At 51.6% G+C, this 15,194-nt stretch overlaps 6 protein-coding genes across 6 annotated transcripts; 3 read left to right on the top strand and 3 right to left on the bottom strand.

The window, feature by feature from the left end:
• Positions 1-491: 491 nt before the first annotated feature.
• On the top strand, positions 492-2,768 carry CKM354_000995300 (uncharacterized protein; the record flags this gene model as incomplete). The annotated part of the gene is made up of 1 exon (XM_044805396.1): positions 492-2,768. The coding sequence occupies one exon, from the start codon at positions 492-494 to the stop codon at positions 2,766-2,768; it is 2,277 nt and encodes a 758-aa protein (XP_044661331.1).
• A 629-nt stretch (positions 2,769-3,397) lies between these two features.
• CKM354_000995200 (CDP-diacylglycerol--inositol 3-phosphatidyltransferase) lies at positions 3,398-4,492 on the bottom strand (the record flags this gene model as incomplete). The annotated part of the gene is made up of 3 exons (XM_044805395.1): positions 3,398-3,811; positions 3,872-4,248; positions 4,324-4,492. 3 exons carry the CDS (start codon positions 4,490-4,492, stop codon positions 3,398-3,400), a joined length of 960 nt encoding a protein of 319 aa, XP_044661330.1.
• An 860-nt stretch (positions 4,493-5,352) lies between these two features.
• On the bottom strand, positions 5,353-6,420 carry CKM354_000995100 (uncharacterized protein; the record flags this gene model as incomplete). The annotated part of the gene is made up of 1 exon (XM_044805394.1): positions 5,353-6,420. One exon carries the CDS (start codon positions 6,418-6,420, stop codon positions 5,353-5,355), a length of 1,068 nt encoding a protein of 355 aa, XP_044661329.1.
• Positions 6,421-7,084: 664 nt separating this feature from the next.
• Positions 7,085-7,955, top strand: CKM354_000995000 (uncharacterized protein; the record flags this gene model as incomplete). Its single annotated transcript, XM_044805393.1, has 2 exons — positions 7,085-7,334; positions 7,399-7,955. The coding sequence occupies 2 exons, from the start codon at positions 7,085-7,087 to the stop codon at positions 7,953-7,955; spliced, it is 807 nt and encodes a 268-aa protein (XP_044661328.1).
• Positions 7,956-8,066: 111 nt separating this feature from the next.
• On the bottom strand, positions 8,067-9,486 carry CKM354_000994900 (uncharacterized protein; the record flags this gene model as incomplete). The annotated part of the gene is made up of 3 exons (XM_044805392.1): positions 8,067-8,693; positions 8,751-9,085; positions 9,159-9,486. The coding sequence occupies 3 exons, from the start codon at positions 9,484-9,486 to the stop codon at positions 8,067-8,069; spliced, it is 1,290 nt and encodes a 429-aa protein (XP_044661327.1).
• A 3,163-nt stretch (positions 9,487-12,649) lies between these two features.
• Positions 12,650-13,969, top strand: CKM354_000994800 (uncharacterized protein; the record flags this gene model as incomplete). The annotated part of the gene is made up of 1 exon (XM_044805391.1): positions 12,650-13,969. The coding sequence occupies one exon, from the start codon at positions 12,650-12,652 to the stop codon at positions 13,967-13,969; it is 1,320 nt and encodes a 439-aa protein (XP_044661326.1).
• Positions 13,970-15,194: the final 1,225 nt, after the last annotated feature.

Raw genomic sequence — 15,194 nt, 5'->3', positions numbered from 1 at the left:
GCTCGTAGGCTTTTTGCCATCTTACCTGGTCCGTTATATCGCATGCATTCGTGCCGTATGTAAGCGTGGGGCTCTATAGTTGAGCGCAAGACTATGGGACTCTGCAATGTTCAGACTGGCATCCTGTAGGGCGCTCTATGAGAGGTGGAGGTGCTATGTTGTTATTTCATCACGGCGCCCGTTGCTCGGTCGCGCTCGTGTTGCATCGCCCGGTCGTCGGATTGTTTCCTTTCTGACGCGCAGGTTGCATTAGTACGTCTGCATCGGTGGGCTGATAAGCATGTTTACAGCAATGGGTAGAGTGAGGCGTGCTGTCGCAGCGCAAGTACCTATCCCGAAGGAAGGCAGTGAGAGACGTGTAGCCTTGGCATTTCTTATCGATTGCGCTTAGACCCGTGGCGGACCTGACTCCGCTTACATGAAGGAAAGTCGGCTGGAAATTTTGGACAACTGCGAATGCGTAGACAAGCAAACACCACAACTCTCGCACAATGAAGCGCAAGGTCGGAGCGCTGGAAAAGGTCGACGCGGATCTGCCGAACTTGCAGCATAAGATCAAAGTCGACCCGCCGTCGTATCGCGAAGACTTCATCGCACAGTATGGCCAATACCGTTCGCTACTCGAGCTCTTCCTCGCCTCGCCGACCACCACCGACGACACGGGCGTAGTCAAGCTGCGCGATCTGATCGATTTCGTCTCCCATGTCGCCGACTGCTACCCGACTTTGACCAAAGCCTTTCCCACCGACCTGATCAACCTCATCGAATTGCACCATGCCGCCCTCGATGCCGAACTGCGCGACAAAATTGTGGGAAGTCTAGTGCTGCTGCGAAAGAAGGAGATTATCGACTCCAATACTCTTTTGAACACACTGTGGCCACTTTTGATCTCTACGCCTTCAAAAGCACTCAGAGCACTTCTCTTCCAAAAGATTGTCTCGGACTTGCGAACTTCGAACAGTAAAACAAAAAATCACAAGCTGAATCGCAATATCCAGACGATATGCTACAACCTGATTGCCTCGGATCCATCTTCACCGAAAGGAGTATGGGCTGTTAAATTGACGAGAGAGCTATGGAAGCGATCGGTATGGACAGATGCGAAAGCGGTCAGTATCATGGAAGTGGCGGCGTTGGCACAAGACGCGAAAGTGGTGACATCGGGCGTGCGATTCTTCTTGGGATCAGATCAAGAGCGAGAAGAAGCCGACAAAGAAGACACAGACGATGAGAGTGATGTCGATATCGGGAAGCTGAAACACCAGGTCGGGATCAACAAGAAGTCGAAAAAGAGGGAGAAGGATCTTGCTGCAGCACAGGCAAAAGTCAAGAGGAGGGAGAAGAGAAAGAATGCACATCAAGCGCTCAACTTCTCTGCGCTCCACCTCCTACACGATCCGCAAGGCTTTGCCGAGAAGCTCTTCCAACAGCATTTGCAGCCTACGAACCCCAAGGTCAAGTTGAATCTGGAGCAGAAGCTCTACGTGCTGCAACTAGTGTCCCGACTGGTTGGTCTGCACAAGCTGACCCTCATCCCGCTTTACTCCTGGTTCATCAAATTCCTTTCGCACAAGCAGCCGTCGGTCACATCATTTTTGGCATCGTTAGCACAAGCATCGCATAATCTCGTTCCACCGGATCTGTTGGAGCCACTGGTCGTGAAGATTGCAAATGAATTTGTCTCAGAGGCATCAGCGGCGGAAGTGTGCTCAGCAGGGTTGAATGGTATTCGAGAGGTGTGTGTGCGGCAGCCGCTTGCGATGACAGAGACTCTGCTCCAGGATCTTGTGCAGTACCGAAAGAGTAAGGACAAGGGCGTGCAAATGGCTGCACGAGGACTTTTGTCACTTTACAGAGAAGTCGGGGCTGAATTGCTGAAGAAGAGGGATCGTGGACGAGATGCTGCCCTGGGTCTGCGAGTGGGCCAGAATGCCAGTGTGCGATTCGGCGCAGAGGAAGTCGCAGGTGGTATCGAAGGCCTAGAACTGCTTGAAAAGTGGCGAGAGGAACAGGGCATTAACGAAGAAGATGACGAGGAGGCATGGAAGAACTGGGAAGCTGAGCAGAACGACAGCGAGAGCAGTGGCGGTTGGATTAACGTCGAAAGTGACGGAGAAGACATCGAAATCTCCGACTCTGAAGACGAAGCCGACAAGAAGAAAAAGGCCAAACTTAAAGAAGCGAACAAGGAGGAAGGCGATGATCAATCCCGTCGAACAGCATCACTTGGACCCGACGCCGCCGCAATACGAGAAGAAGCCCGCCTCTCCACCCTCGCAACAACCCACATCCTCACCCCAGCAGATCTTGCCAAACTCCACGAACTCCGACAATCCGCTGCAGTCCAAGCCGCCATGCCAGCCAACAAACGCCGCAAACTCACCTCTCTCCCCATAAACCCCACAAACCGCCACGCCGACGACGCCATCACAGCAGCCAACATCGAAGGTCTGGCGAAACTCAGCCACAAAACCACCAAAGACGAGAAAATCGCCATGGCCAAAGGCGGACATGTCGATCCCGTCACAGGGAAATTCGTCCGCGATCATGAGAACGATCATCGAAGCACGACGGCGAGGCGGAAAGAGAAGAAGGAATCTGAGGGTAAGAGTACCACGAATAAGGAGAAGGCGCGCAAGAAGAATTTCCTCATGACGTTGGGTAAGGCGAAGAGGAAGGGGAAGAGAAGTTTGGTGGAGGAGAGGAGGATTTTGAAGGAGCATGTGAGGAGGAAAAAGGCTGGTGGTAGGAGAGGAAATAATGGGTAATATGCCCTCCTAGTGCGACAGGGAACGACAGCAGACAGGCATGAGAGGTCGGTCACTCTCATGTTGTCTCCTCCTTTGAGGCATTAAAGGTAGAAACTTAAGCCGAAAGGAACTTGAGATGCACGAAAAGACCAGTTTCTTATACACTATGTGCTTTCCTGCTTTTGTCCCACTAGCGATCGGGTTTTCTGCTTCCCATTTAGGACGCATCGATTATCGGCTTTCTCTTCTGATGGTTTTATAAGCAACGACCGGGTTCAATTGACTTCCACAAATGCCCTTATGCCCATGTGTCCATGTCCATGCCCTCCGCCTCTCTGTCTTTCTCTTTCGCGCCTTGAACGCCTCGCTAATCGCACACATACTTTCTGTCCTTGCTCCGGGAGATTGAAGATGACTCCAGTCATCTACACTTCTCGAGATGTCTGACTCTGTTCAGCATCTCCATCCCTACTCAATAGTCCCACTTCACACCTGACTGTGTGAAACAACAGATTCCTCAAGCAGCCATCAAGTTCCCATGACAAAACGAAAAGACCCATCCATCACGCGTGTCCAAGACATCCGAAAATCCTGAAACCGAAAAGAGAAGGAAACTCATATATTACACCTCCTTTTCACGTTGTTGTTCACAAGCCCTTCTTGCCTGCATTTTTCCCCTTCCCACTCTTTCTCCTTGGCAATCCCTGCTTCTTCCTCTCCTTCCGATCGCCCTCGGCCAACCACCGACTCGCCTGCACCAATTGCACCACGTTGACATACTGCTTAAACAGCATGACTGGCGCACTCGCGGCAAATAGAATCCACGGCACATTCGAGTCCATCTTATTCGCTCGAGCGTACTCCATTGCGGCGGGGCTGAAAGGATTCGGGAAGAAGAGTGAGGGCTTAGGGTCTAGAGGGTTGGAGGTGGGCGTCGTGGCGGATTCGGTTCCGGGGATAGGATTTCGGAGAGCTGGAGTGAGAAACGGGGAGCTGAAACACAGGAGATAGAGGCCGATGAAGCAGAGTTCATTGAGTGCGCAGACAATGAAGAGGACGGTCTGCGAAGTCAGGTGTCAGTTTCCACGGGTTGCGAAAGGAGAGAGGTGTGCCAGACTCACTTTATTAGTATAATACAAATGCATAACATAGCTCTTCTTTGCATCGACATTTTTATGGCTCTGACTTTGTCCGCCCATGACCAACGTAGCGTACATATGCATGTAATGGCTAGCGAGATCCAGACTAATCAAGAGTTGGAAGATTACCGAGTATGCTGGTTTCGCGGTTGCAAGGAAAACGAGCAGGCAGGTGGTAGTGCAGCGATCGGTGACCATATCGAGTACGGCTCCGAAACGTGTGGATTGTTCGTATTTGCGTGCGGCAATGCCATCTGCGGCGTCGAGAAGGCAGGAGATGGAATAGAGGAAACTGCAGCGGCGTGGGTGCAGTGGCATGAAGTAGAGGGAGGCGATAGCGAGGACGATGCGGGCGTAACCTGGAGGGGTGTCAGTTGGGGGACTGTCTTTGCGGAAGGTTATGGGAGCGATGGGTTCGCGCTGGAGGAACTCACCGATCAGATTGGGGATGAAGAGGAAGATATTCTCGTCCGTCTGATCCTCGTTGCTGACCACTGCAGTCTGTGGAGCTTTGGGATGTCCATTCTGTTGCGTGGAGCCATTCAAGTGGCCGTTGCCGTTTGCCCTATGTCGCTCTCTTTCTTGTACTGCGTCGCGAGCCATCTTGTGTGTTTGCGGAATATCCCAATATGCCTTCTCCGTATGACCCGCGTTCTGCTGATTCAAACGTCGTGATGTTGCGTTGATGATCAGCGATAAGTTGGTCCCTTATCAGGAGGTTCCAGATGATGGACGTTGCAGTAGCTCCAAAGTCAGCTCCCACGTGCAAGATGTCTGGAAGCTGTAGGCGAGTCTCTGTGCTACCACCGCTGGCTGACTGGCGCAAAGAGGGGACAATGCAGATGCAGTGCGGCCTGTCTTCGGGAGATGGCGCGCGCGCGTTCGCTCGTGTCTTATCGCTATCGCGCCCAGTTCCGGTTCGCGCGAATGTGATGCAGCTGCAGGTTCGTCGGAGTCGCGGATTTATCGGGGCCGGGAAAGAAGAGAAGGTGGAAAGAGACGCGTTGCGCAGAAGTGGTCAGGAGAGAAGTGGGAGATGAGTGATGGTGCAAAAGGAGTGTGAGCAGTGGACTAGAAGTGGAGTGAGAAATATCGAGGGAACAGGGATCAGGAGCAGGAGGCTTTCTGTTGCGCTGTCGCCGTTCCTTCCTTCCCAGCTGCTCGCCGGAGCCTTCGGAGGTGCCTTGGCCCGAATGACGATTTGCGCAGCGCTGTGTCTGCCTCAGCTGAACAATGCATAATTCACGCTTCCAGGTACATTTGTAGATCCTTTGCGACAGTATCGAAGCTGTGGACATTACGCCATTGATTCCAATGTAGCAAGCAATGCGCTTGCTCTGCTATAAATGGTGGCCGTCTGCTATACAGACAGTGCCGGGTATCATAAGAAATGCAATCTTCATCTTCACAGAACTTCCACGGGCAGCGGCCACTCACTCCCCTTTCGATCTCCTTCATCGCAATCACAACCTCATCCTCGCATCTCTCGCCTTCGCCTCTCTTGCCCCCGCAGCGCGATCTAGGAAAGCCTCCTTTGCCAAAAACCGATTCCCACTCCTCTCATACACATCCAACTCATCTTTCAGCCCTTCCTTCTCTACATAGCTCTTCCAATCGTATTGACTCATCTGCATTGTGTTCAACTTTTGTGCACCCTTCTTCGCCTCCAGTCGTTTCTGCTCCATAAGCACATCCAGTCTAGAAGGCGTCCTCAAACGTAGTTTCTCTGGCGCAACACCCTTCACCAGACCAGTAGGATTTGGCTCGAACATCGATGGCCGACGAAGTGGACGGTTCTTCGCCGCAGCATCAGACGCGGAGTTCGTGTTGGCAGCAGTATCGCCCGTAGCTCCAGGATCGTGCCTGTCAGGATCCAATTCCGGATGCTCTTCAAAGTACTTCCTGGCCTCTTTACTGTTCCTCGGAACGTCCACATCCACATATGTGATCTCTCCCGCATACTGACTCCTCCTCTGAATCCTCACCATTTCCCCGCCATTCTCCTTCTCGTCCCCATCAACTTCCATATCCTCGCCATCTTCCGCTTCGCCGAGTCTCTTCGCAACGGGTGGTAGAACTGTTCGGCCAACGGGTATACTGCTCAACTCTGCCCATACCTTGTCCACGTCTATGGTCACGGCGCCTTCTCGTACGCCACGTTTACGATTCCGCCGTTCCTCTTTCTCTACAGCGCGTTGACGACGCGTTCGTATGAAGCCGCCTTCGCCGCCAGAATCCTCTTCATCTTGCGCTGCCTTTTTCCTTCGTTTCGTTTTGCGCTCGCGAATTGTGGCTTCGTCGCCCGAATCGAGGTCTGCATCTGGGGCGGCATCGGATTTGCGTTTTTTGGCAGAGGGCTTCTTTTTGATTGTTTTGGCTGTCTCTGCGTCGTCCTCGTCGGACGAGGATTCGGAATTGTCCTGGTCATCTTTCGCTTGGTCTGGATTGAAGTCCTCGTCGGCATTCTCGTCGTATTCCTCTTCGCCTGACTCCTCCGCCTTGCGATCGACATCTTCCATGTCTTCGTCCATTGTTGGTATAGTCGTGGATATGCTTAGGTGGAAGCTCGCTGGAGATGTGTTCGCCGAAGCCCACTGCGATCTCGGCTGATCTTGCCGAATGAGGTCAGTGCTCAGACGAGAGTTGAGCAGCGGCCTTTCTCCGTTCTCCCTCTTTGCAACAACAATATTCACATTGCTTCGCTTCCAATACGAAGTCCACAACTAAAATTCTGCTTCGAATCTCGGTTCACCTCGTCTTTCAATGCATTGGCGTCTGTACAACTAGTCTGGGCGCGACACGCGCGGAGTCCTGCTCTAATGTTTCGAAGGAAATGCTTATGATGCGGCACTCGTATACTTACGAGCTCGACTTCCTCACCTTTCAGCTTCAGTCCAGAGACGAATGATACGATCCCTCACTAGTAGACGGAATCCAATGTCGGATCCTGGAGTCATACGATGATCCTGCTTGTGCTACCAATCTCGGCGGTGTCTAAATGCGCTGGACCTATGCGTCTGCGGTGAATATTTGCATGCCACCTCAATTATGCGCAATAGCTGTGTTCTAATGGACAGGGTCCGGATGCCACTTCACATTTGTTGAGGATAGCTACGATATAAGAGAGCTGAAGTTCCCCGCTTCGACGAGCTGAACACACAACATCTCTTTACACCGACTCACAAATCCTTCAAAATGTCGACTGTTGTTATCACTGGCATAGGCGGCATGGGCTTGGCCATTGCCCGCCGTCTGGGTAGTGGAAGACGTCTATTACTTGCAGATTACTCTGAAGATGCTCTCAAAAAAGCTGCCACCACATTTGGCGACGCCGGGTTCAATGTCGAGACGAAACAAGTGGATGTCGCAGACGCAGAATCCGTTCGCTCGTTTGCGGAGCATGCGAAAAGTTTGGGCAACGTTGAGATCGTTGTGCATACTGCAGGTGAGCTATCACCGAAACTTCATATCAGCTTCGCACAACATCATCCGCCTCTAACAAAGCTCAGGTATATCGCCCACTGGAGCACCAGCTTCTCGGATCTACGATGTGAATCTAGTCGGCACCATTCATGTCGTGGACGCCTTCAAAGACATCATCGCCGCAGGAGGCTCCATGGTCTGCATGGCCAGCACGGCAGGCCACGTCGAGCTAGGTCTTCCTGCAGAAATCAAGCAGCATCTCACTACGGCACCTCCGTCCAAAGTCCTTGACATACCCGCCATTGATCTCGAGAAAGACGGAGGCCAGAAAGCATATTGCATTTCCAAAGTGTCCAACATTCTGCGTGTGAAGGCCGCGTGTGTCGAGTACGGGAAGCAAAACGTCCGGATCAATACTATTAGTCCTGGATTTATCTCCACGCCCATGGGTCAAGATTTGCTCAAGGGTGAGCTCGCTGGACCCATTACTCAGTATATCGAAGCACAGCCGCTCCCACGCAAGGGAACCGAAGAGGACATCGCAGACGCTGTTGTTTTTCTGACGAGCTCCCAAGCCAGCTTCATAACAGGCGCGGATCTCCTCGTTGACGGAGGAGCCACAGCACTACCGAACTCCATGTAGTTTGAATCTAGGAAGAATTGAATAGCTTTCTCTGTCCATACAACTGTATCGATCCATTGCTCGACCATGAACCCGGTCATTCCCACGCGAGCCCATCCCGAGAGTCCCAGCTTACATATTCTTCAACAAGTACAGCATACCCCTCCAGTTCTCCTCTCCAGTCGGTCGGATCTGATCAGCAGGCAACATGAAGCCAAACTCGCCCTTATCGCGCAGCTCCCATGCGTAGCTCAATTCCGCCTTGCTGACATCATACACATAATCCAAACTACCACCATTAACAGCATAGAGCGTTTGGCAAGTCGGCCCAGTCGTGAAACTCTGTCCATAAACAGCACCAATAACATCACCAGTCTCCCGTCCCAATCTTACAAGCTTCGCATTATTCGCTGGGAAACTCGAGCAAGAATATCCATACGGCGACAGGATGTAATTTCCATACGAGTGCCAGTCGATGTACAGCTTGATGCCTTGTGCAGAGGCGATGTTGTTAATTGTGCGTGTCAGGCCTTTTGTTTCGGGCTCGGAGCCAGCGGATGCACCACGGTAGGCTTGGTTACAGGGGTTTGTGCTACTTCCGCCGCTGTTGGTGGACCATTGGTGTGGCCAGTTGCGGTTTACGTCGACGCCGTAGCAAGAGCTGCCGCGAGGTGGGAGTTGGCGGTTTTTGCGCCAGAGGCGTTCGCGGGTTTGGGAGTAGACGAAGCCGTCGGGGTTGACAAAGGGGTAGATGTAGAACTAGATGTTTTGATCAGAGGGGGCTGTGAAGAGGGAAGAGTTTGGGATTGGACTCACATCGTAGGTGTTCAGGAAGTTGACGACATCTGAGTTGCCGCGGTTGAACTCGTTGATCATAGAATAGGTGATGTACTCGAGTGTCATGCCTGTGATCCACTCGCGCGCATGGACTTGACCGTGCCAGATCACAGCCTTCTTTGTTCGAGTAGAGTTTGCGACGCCCAACTTCAGACCAAAGATATCTCGTCCTTCGAGAGAAGTCCCGGAGCTGACCATCTGCGAATGTTGTGGGATGGAAGCTTGCAAGTCTTTCCAGAATTGGACGTGCTCGGCGTAGCTGTGGTAGCTGTTGAACCATGTGCTGTCTGGCAGACCGTTGGCTTGCATGCGTCCTGCGACAAAGGTCGTTAGCCCAAGCCCCTCGTATTCTTGAACTCTGAGGATTGAGTGCAGAAGACTACTCACCACTCCAGCCAGCAACCTCTTGCTCTTTCCTGATCGCCCCAGCAATGTCCTTCATCTTCGAACTGTATTGCAGACCCAACTTCTTAAATTTGGCGATCTCAGCTGGTGCCATGGAAATATCAATGTGGTCGTTGTGAACGAGAGCCCATTGGTCGTAGTCGATTCCCTCTAGAGCTTTGAGTGTCTCGGCTGTGCTGGAAGTGATATCGACTTTGAACGCTTCGTAGCCTTCATAGGTGAGCGGACGGACCTGGCGGGCTTCACTATCGACTGGCGACACGATGGCTCCAAGTGGAAGAAGGAGGAGAGCAAGGGTCTTGGAAAGCATGCTGGGCAAGAATGCTGCTGCACACAGCAGAAAGGATAGAGTCTTGCAAATTCAAATGGGAAGGATGCTGAAGCTTCGGTGGTGTGGCGAAAGTGAAGAAATATATCTTGAACAACATGCAGCTATCTTGCCAGCTGCACCTACCTTTCCCCTCCTTCCTCGTCAACTTGAGCATGTGCGATCGACTCCAATGCCCTTGCGAGTTCTAGCGCCGCATGTTTCCACGCTCGCAGCATGAAACTCACCAGACCAATAAAAGCAGGTGAGCAACAAGTGACAGCAAGCGATAGATCTGCAAGCGGGAGCTCTTCCCCACATGGAAGTGATCATAGGATATACGCTTTGCGACGAGGCTTGTCTCCTTCCTGTTTCGGTAAATCGGCGAGGCTTGGCTATGTAGCTACAACCTGCCTATAGCTGTGCCGAGGCCGGCTTAAGAAGTTTGTGGCGGGGGTAGGCGTGAACGCGAGATCTCGAGACGTTACTGGTTGGATGCGGAGAAATGATGTTGATCTGGTGCTGTAGGGTTGTGGGTGGTGCCGGACTGTTATTCTGAAGCAGCTTGCTAATGACCACATCTATCGCTAAATTATTGCTGTCTTGTGAAACATAATCGCTCACGAGACTACGTCCAGTCTCGGGGTCCTGTTTTGGACCGACTTTGCATGTTAGAGAGGTTGTATGATTCATCAGCGGCGTTGCAAATGAGACTTGTATTCTCTTCTGAATTATGGTTCCCAATACATCGCGATGAAGCGTATGTTGCGAGTCTCTAGTTCACAAATACAAGAGTGTAAGATAATCCATAGTGTCTGCGAAATATTCCATGATATGTTTGCTCATGTCAGCAATTACTACTCACACTACAAGGGCGCGTTTGATTTCCTTGCCTTTCGTCCTGGCTTATCGAAGGTAGAATGGTGGACGAATGTAAAGCCAGACTGTAATTGGTTTCATCAATCGCTTTATGAAATTCAACCAGAATTCTTGCAATGGCTCACAGGCGGTAAGATCCGCCATATTTGCAGCCAGATCATGGTAATCGACTTGAAGGATGACAGAAAGACGTGGAGGATGCCACAAGATCGAGGAGGGCCGAGCGGATCCGTAGGATAAACTTTGACTAGCGTGGAGCAGAATTTTCACCCTCATATTATCCTAGCGACTGGACCTTCCATCAAATCAGCTTGTCTGCAAGCGTCTGAGGGTGGTTGGCGCAATGGTAGCGCGTACGTTCAAGTCCACCACGTTCAATACAATCTAAAACTAACAATTGTCCAGGTTGGTTTTCGGCTCTCCAAGTTCATCTTGTAGTTGATAACACCAAAGGTTGAGGGTTCGAGCCCCTTGCTGCTCGCTTCTTTTTGCTTTCGAAGCCTCTGGCATGTAGAGAAACACATCCGCAGTCGAAATTGGTGCAAATGAATTTTTTGACCATGTTTTTTTTTTTGCTTCACTCTTTGACCATCACTCTACCGGCACTTCTGCCTTTTGCATCGTAATCAACAACGCTACATTGTGTCAATCTTTCAAGCTTGCAACATGACGGGAAGTGATCGAGACAGTAATCCAAACAAGTGTGAAAATTGCCATATCGATGCTATACATTACTTTTCGGCCGCCACGGCCCAGGACAAGTTCTGATCAAAATCACACACTGTTTTGGTGCTCCTGACACGATCCAATCGATCTGTGCAGGTATGAAACGGACTGCGTACCCTTCGAATGTTGTGATGACTGCCAAATAGACATACATGGGACTTTTGGCGACTTACGCGTGACTAGCGTGAGGGCACCAAGTAGCTGTTGAACATCTCTTCATTACAACATTAAGATAGACTGTCTACAGCTCTAAACATGTGAACATAGCGTTATGAGTTGCTGAACAACGTGCGTGGCTACGATCACATCTCAGTGGGAGACGACAAAATGAGCGCCCCAACATGATGCTGCAACAGTAACATCTACGCAAAACTTTTTCTTCATTCAAAACTCATACCTACATCATTTCTGGAGTGTATGGATACGTGGTTGTGCGTTGCGGTGTGCTGCGAGGGGTTACATTTATGTATGCCGACAGGAGGTGAGGTCAAGCCGTCGTCCAGCGCGAACATCTCGAACGCCGCCAACACCACTCTTACACTTCAACACTATACAACACCACCTCCGCGAAACACTCGCCGCGACGGGCACATCGCACCAGTGAAGTCCATGCGATCTCGACGAAGCAGGGCCGACATGCACCTCGCTCTCAGCCTTACACCGGCAGCGCGGCAAGCGGCAGACCCCAGCCAGCACAGCCCAGGTCGACCTGCACACTGACAAGCAGAGCGGCTTAGCGATATTGACAGATCTACTGGTTTCCGCCAACGCCGGGAGAGGGAGCGGATATCGCTGAACTCTGCTTCGCAGTCTTGTCTGGCCCGAATGCGACCACGACGCCGTTTCGTTGGACGTATCATCTGCACTTGGTGCAGACCGACTGTTGCTCCCGATGCGCCCTGGATATCTGGTCCGTATGTTGCGATTTCGATGGCGGTACGAGTGCTTGCCCAAACAGCTATCCTCTTCGCCTAGCTCTTGAATATCTCCATGCTCTTTCCTTGCAAACAGCCTTCTGAGTCTGCGAAGGGGCACTTCTCTAAATCCGCATCCGGGTTGCGGGATTGAAAACTTCGAAACGCTGAATAGCAATGTGCGGATGGGATGTAGGAACGCTGGTACTGGACAGCTGCAATCTTGGGCAACCCTTTTTCTGGGAAGGTCTGCCGGGCTTGGAAGTCAGCACACAATTCGACCGCAAAACACAACCGCCTCCTGCCAGACCACTGCACCCGTCATGAGCAGCTCAGCTTCCAGCGCAGGCACTTCAGCTTGCTTTGACGTTGGCATTCGGCGCGCAAGTGGCTCGGAACCGAAACATTCGGTCATTCTGCATCCTTCCGCCACCTCCTTTCACCTGCAAACTCCGATAGGCAACAAAGCGTGGTAGGGCAAACGCGGCACAGCAAAACAATGTTGTGCGAAATCACAAGCATTTGCTTGTCGTTGCTTGTTGACATCTCTTGTTGCTTTTTGACCAATTCGCGAGATACACTTTGAATTGGCGACTGACAACCAGCTTCTACAACGTTGCAAGAATTTCTGCCTGCAGCTTTCGGCCATGATCCGAACATTGCTTCGCTTCGTTTGGAAAGCGTTCAAGTGGCCATTCTTGCTAACGCTTCCAGTCACATTCCTTCCTCTGCTCGTTACAATCATCTCCGGCATTTCCCTCGCATTTTGGTTCGAACAGCAAGTCACGGCCAATACTGACAGATTTATCTACGATGTCAAAGACTCCATGTCGGACTGGGGCGTAGGCGGCGGTGCCCCATCATTTCGCCAATTTCAGGACACTCACAATGACTTCCACACAATGCGGATCAATAGCAATGATTTCCTGTCGAAGTTGGACTTTATGCTGCCACAGCAATACTATGATGAAGAGGGCGTCCCTAGTGAGGACCTCCCAATTGACAAATACCCTGACATCGAGAACCTTGTACGCGACATATCGCCCACCTCAAGATGCAGCAAGCCAGAAGCTCCTCGAGAACAGTGGGTGTTCCTAACCTACTCCGGTTTTCGTTTCTTCCCATGGGACTCAGACTTCATCTACGCAATCAATTACGCTCAAGGTGACCGCAAGCTTAACCAGACGGGTGTATACTTTGCGCAATGCAGCGGCACTGCAAGCTTGCTCTGTGGAGTGTGGAATACCCGAAGCCCAGCTCTGGTGCATTTCTTGGTCGAAGAAGACGAAGTTCTTGATACAGAGGAGACTGGCTTCACCTATCGCGGGAACGCTGAAGACCTGCGACCAGTTACAGTGCGAATCATTGAATTTCCACTGAAGGACGCATACACCGGACTTCCATGGACCACGTTTCCTTCGTTTCAGAACCAAATGTTGTCAATCATGACGGGCGACCGGTTGTACGAACAATTCGAGCCATATGATCCTCAGAACCAGGCATTCGAGCGTTTTGGAGAGTACATGAACAAGAACTACTGGGACAACAAGAACCATATTCTGTATCATGTTAGCGAGGCTGAGAATTGGATGGATGATACAATCATCAGCCCAATGCTCAAGTATCTGGATGCCGAGGAGGCCTGGCAAATGGTGTTCGGGACAGTGCTCATTGGCTCCTCGAGTCTTGTTGCATTGACTGTTCTAATTCCGTTGAGGGTGGTCACGGGGCTGGTGGGCATGTTCTTGGGAAAGCCGCTAAGAGGAGATGAGATTATGGGAGACATGGATTTCAGCGAAGACGGAGAGCCAACCAATATTCTTGCAGATCTCTTTGGCGGATTCATGGACGACGTGCTGAAGGGAGCCGAGAGTTTTTCGAGCAAGAGTGTGAAGAACAATGTGTTCGGAACGACCCCGACATCTGGTGCACAGTCGAGTGACGCGGGAATACCAGCAGGCAAATGAGGACATCTGCTGGAGACTCACGGGAAGTACGCTGCCTTGGAAGCCTGTATCTCAAGACAGATGAGCTTTCCTCCGACATCTTGCGGGACTCGACCTGGACATTATGGAATCGCACTCGGATGCAAATTTCTGACAGAACCAACCAGCACCATGAATAAGCAGAGGTGAGCTCACGCCCTGCCTTGAGCATGCCGATCATTCCAGAGGCCACCATGCACGGAAGGAAGTAAGAAAGGATGCGACGTAGCTCTGCTCTACTCGGATCGCACGCAGAAGAATTACCTTGGATGCACGCAGACTGTGCAGTCAGCAAAGGCGACTGCGTCGCCGGCTGGAATTGCATTCTTCCTCCTAATAGCGTCCCCGTCGGTCGACGCCGTTCTCTTGTATAGCATTCTAACCTTCTGAAACGATCCGACAAGCGAAACTCACGCATAATACTCTCGCATATCCGGATGATGTGGCAAAGCCAGACAGGGAAATTGCTTGTAGGAGGTTCCGACCATCGGCTCTGCAGCTGTTCACTGGTTACAGAACCTTGTGTCGTACATATGCACATGCAACGCCACGATAGCTCTGGTGGCTTGCACGACTCGCGAATTCTCCGGCAAGTTGCCGCACCATTACAAGTGCCAGTAGCACGGAGTCATCTTTTGCACGTTGATTGCTGCAGTGCCTTTTGTTCAGCTCATCATACACACTGCCGATAGGTAGACATTGCAGAGATCCCTGTTCAAGGAGTTTGGGTTGCGTTCTCCCTTGCAAATCTCGTACTGCTTATCAACGGTTGTCTGGAGACATGACGCGCAGGCCGTTGAGATGCAGCACAAGGAACGTGCATCTGTGGACTGTGTGCACTATGCTTGTGCGAACCTTCGCGTGCACAAAGGAGTGACTCGGAGTTCCGGTATCCTTTACAGGCTCACATAAGCTGCACTGAAGTGTGACCGTGTTCGCCACTGTGCGGCAAAATTGAGGGCCAACAAATGCCATGTTCCACAAGAGAGACGCGGGCTCCGGAGAGGTACCATGTGGCGACCGTGTGAACTACACGGGAGAGACAGATGGTCAGTGGACATGAGGTCCAGAGAGCACCTGCGCCTCGACCAGGAATGCCATGTGCGTGGGCGCTGGCTGAACGTCGGCTGAATTGTCCAGGAGGCGTCACTTCATCCGGCGTTATGAGACTTTCACCTATACCTTTCTGCACAGCCGCCACTGCGCA

Source organism: Cercospora kikuchii, assembly GCF_019650295.1.
Source record: "Cercospora kikuchii DNA, contig_00006, whole genome shotgun sequence".
Classification (NCBI taxonomy): domain Eukaryota; kingdom Fungi; phylum Ascomycota; class Dothideomycetes; order Mycosphaerellales; family Mycosphaerellaceae; genus Cercospora; species Cercospora kikuchii.
Note: the sequence above shows the minus strand (reverse complement) of the source record. Positions and strands in the feature narration are given on the sequence as shown.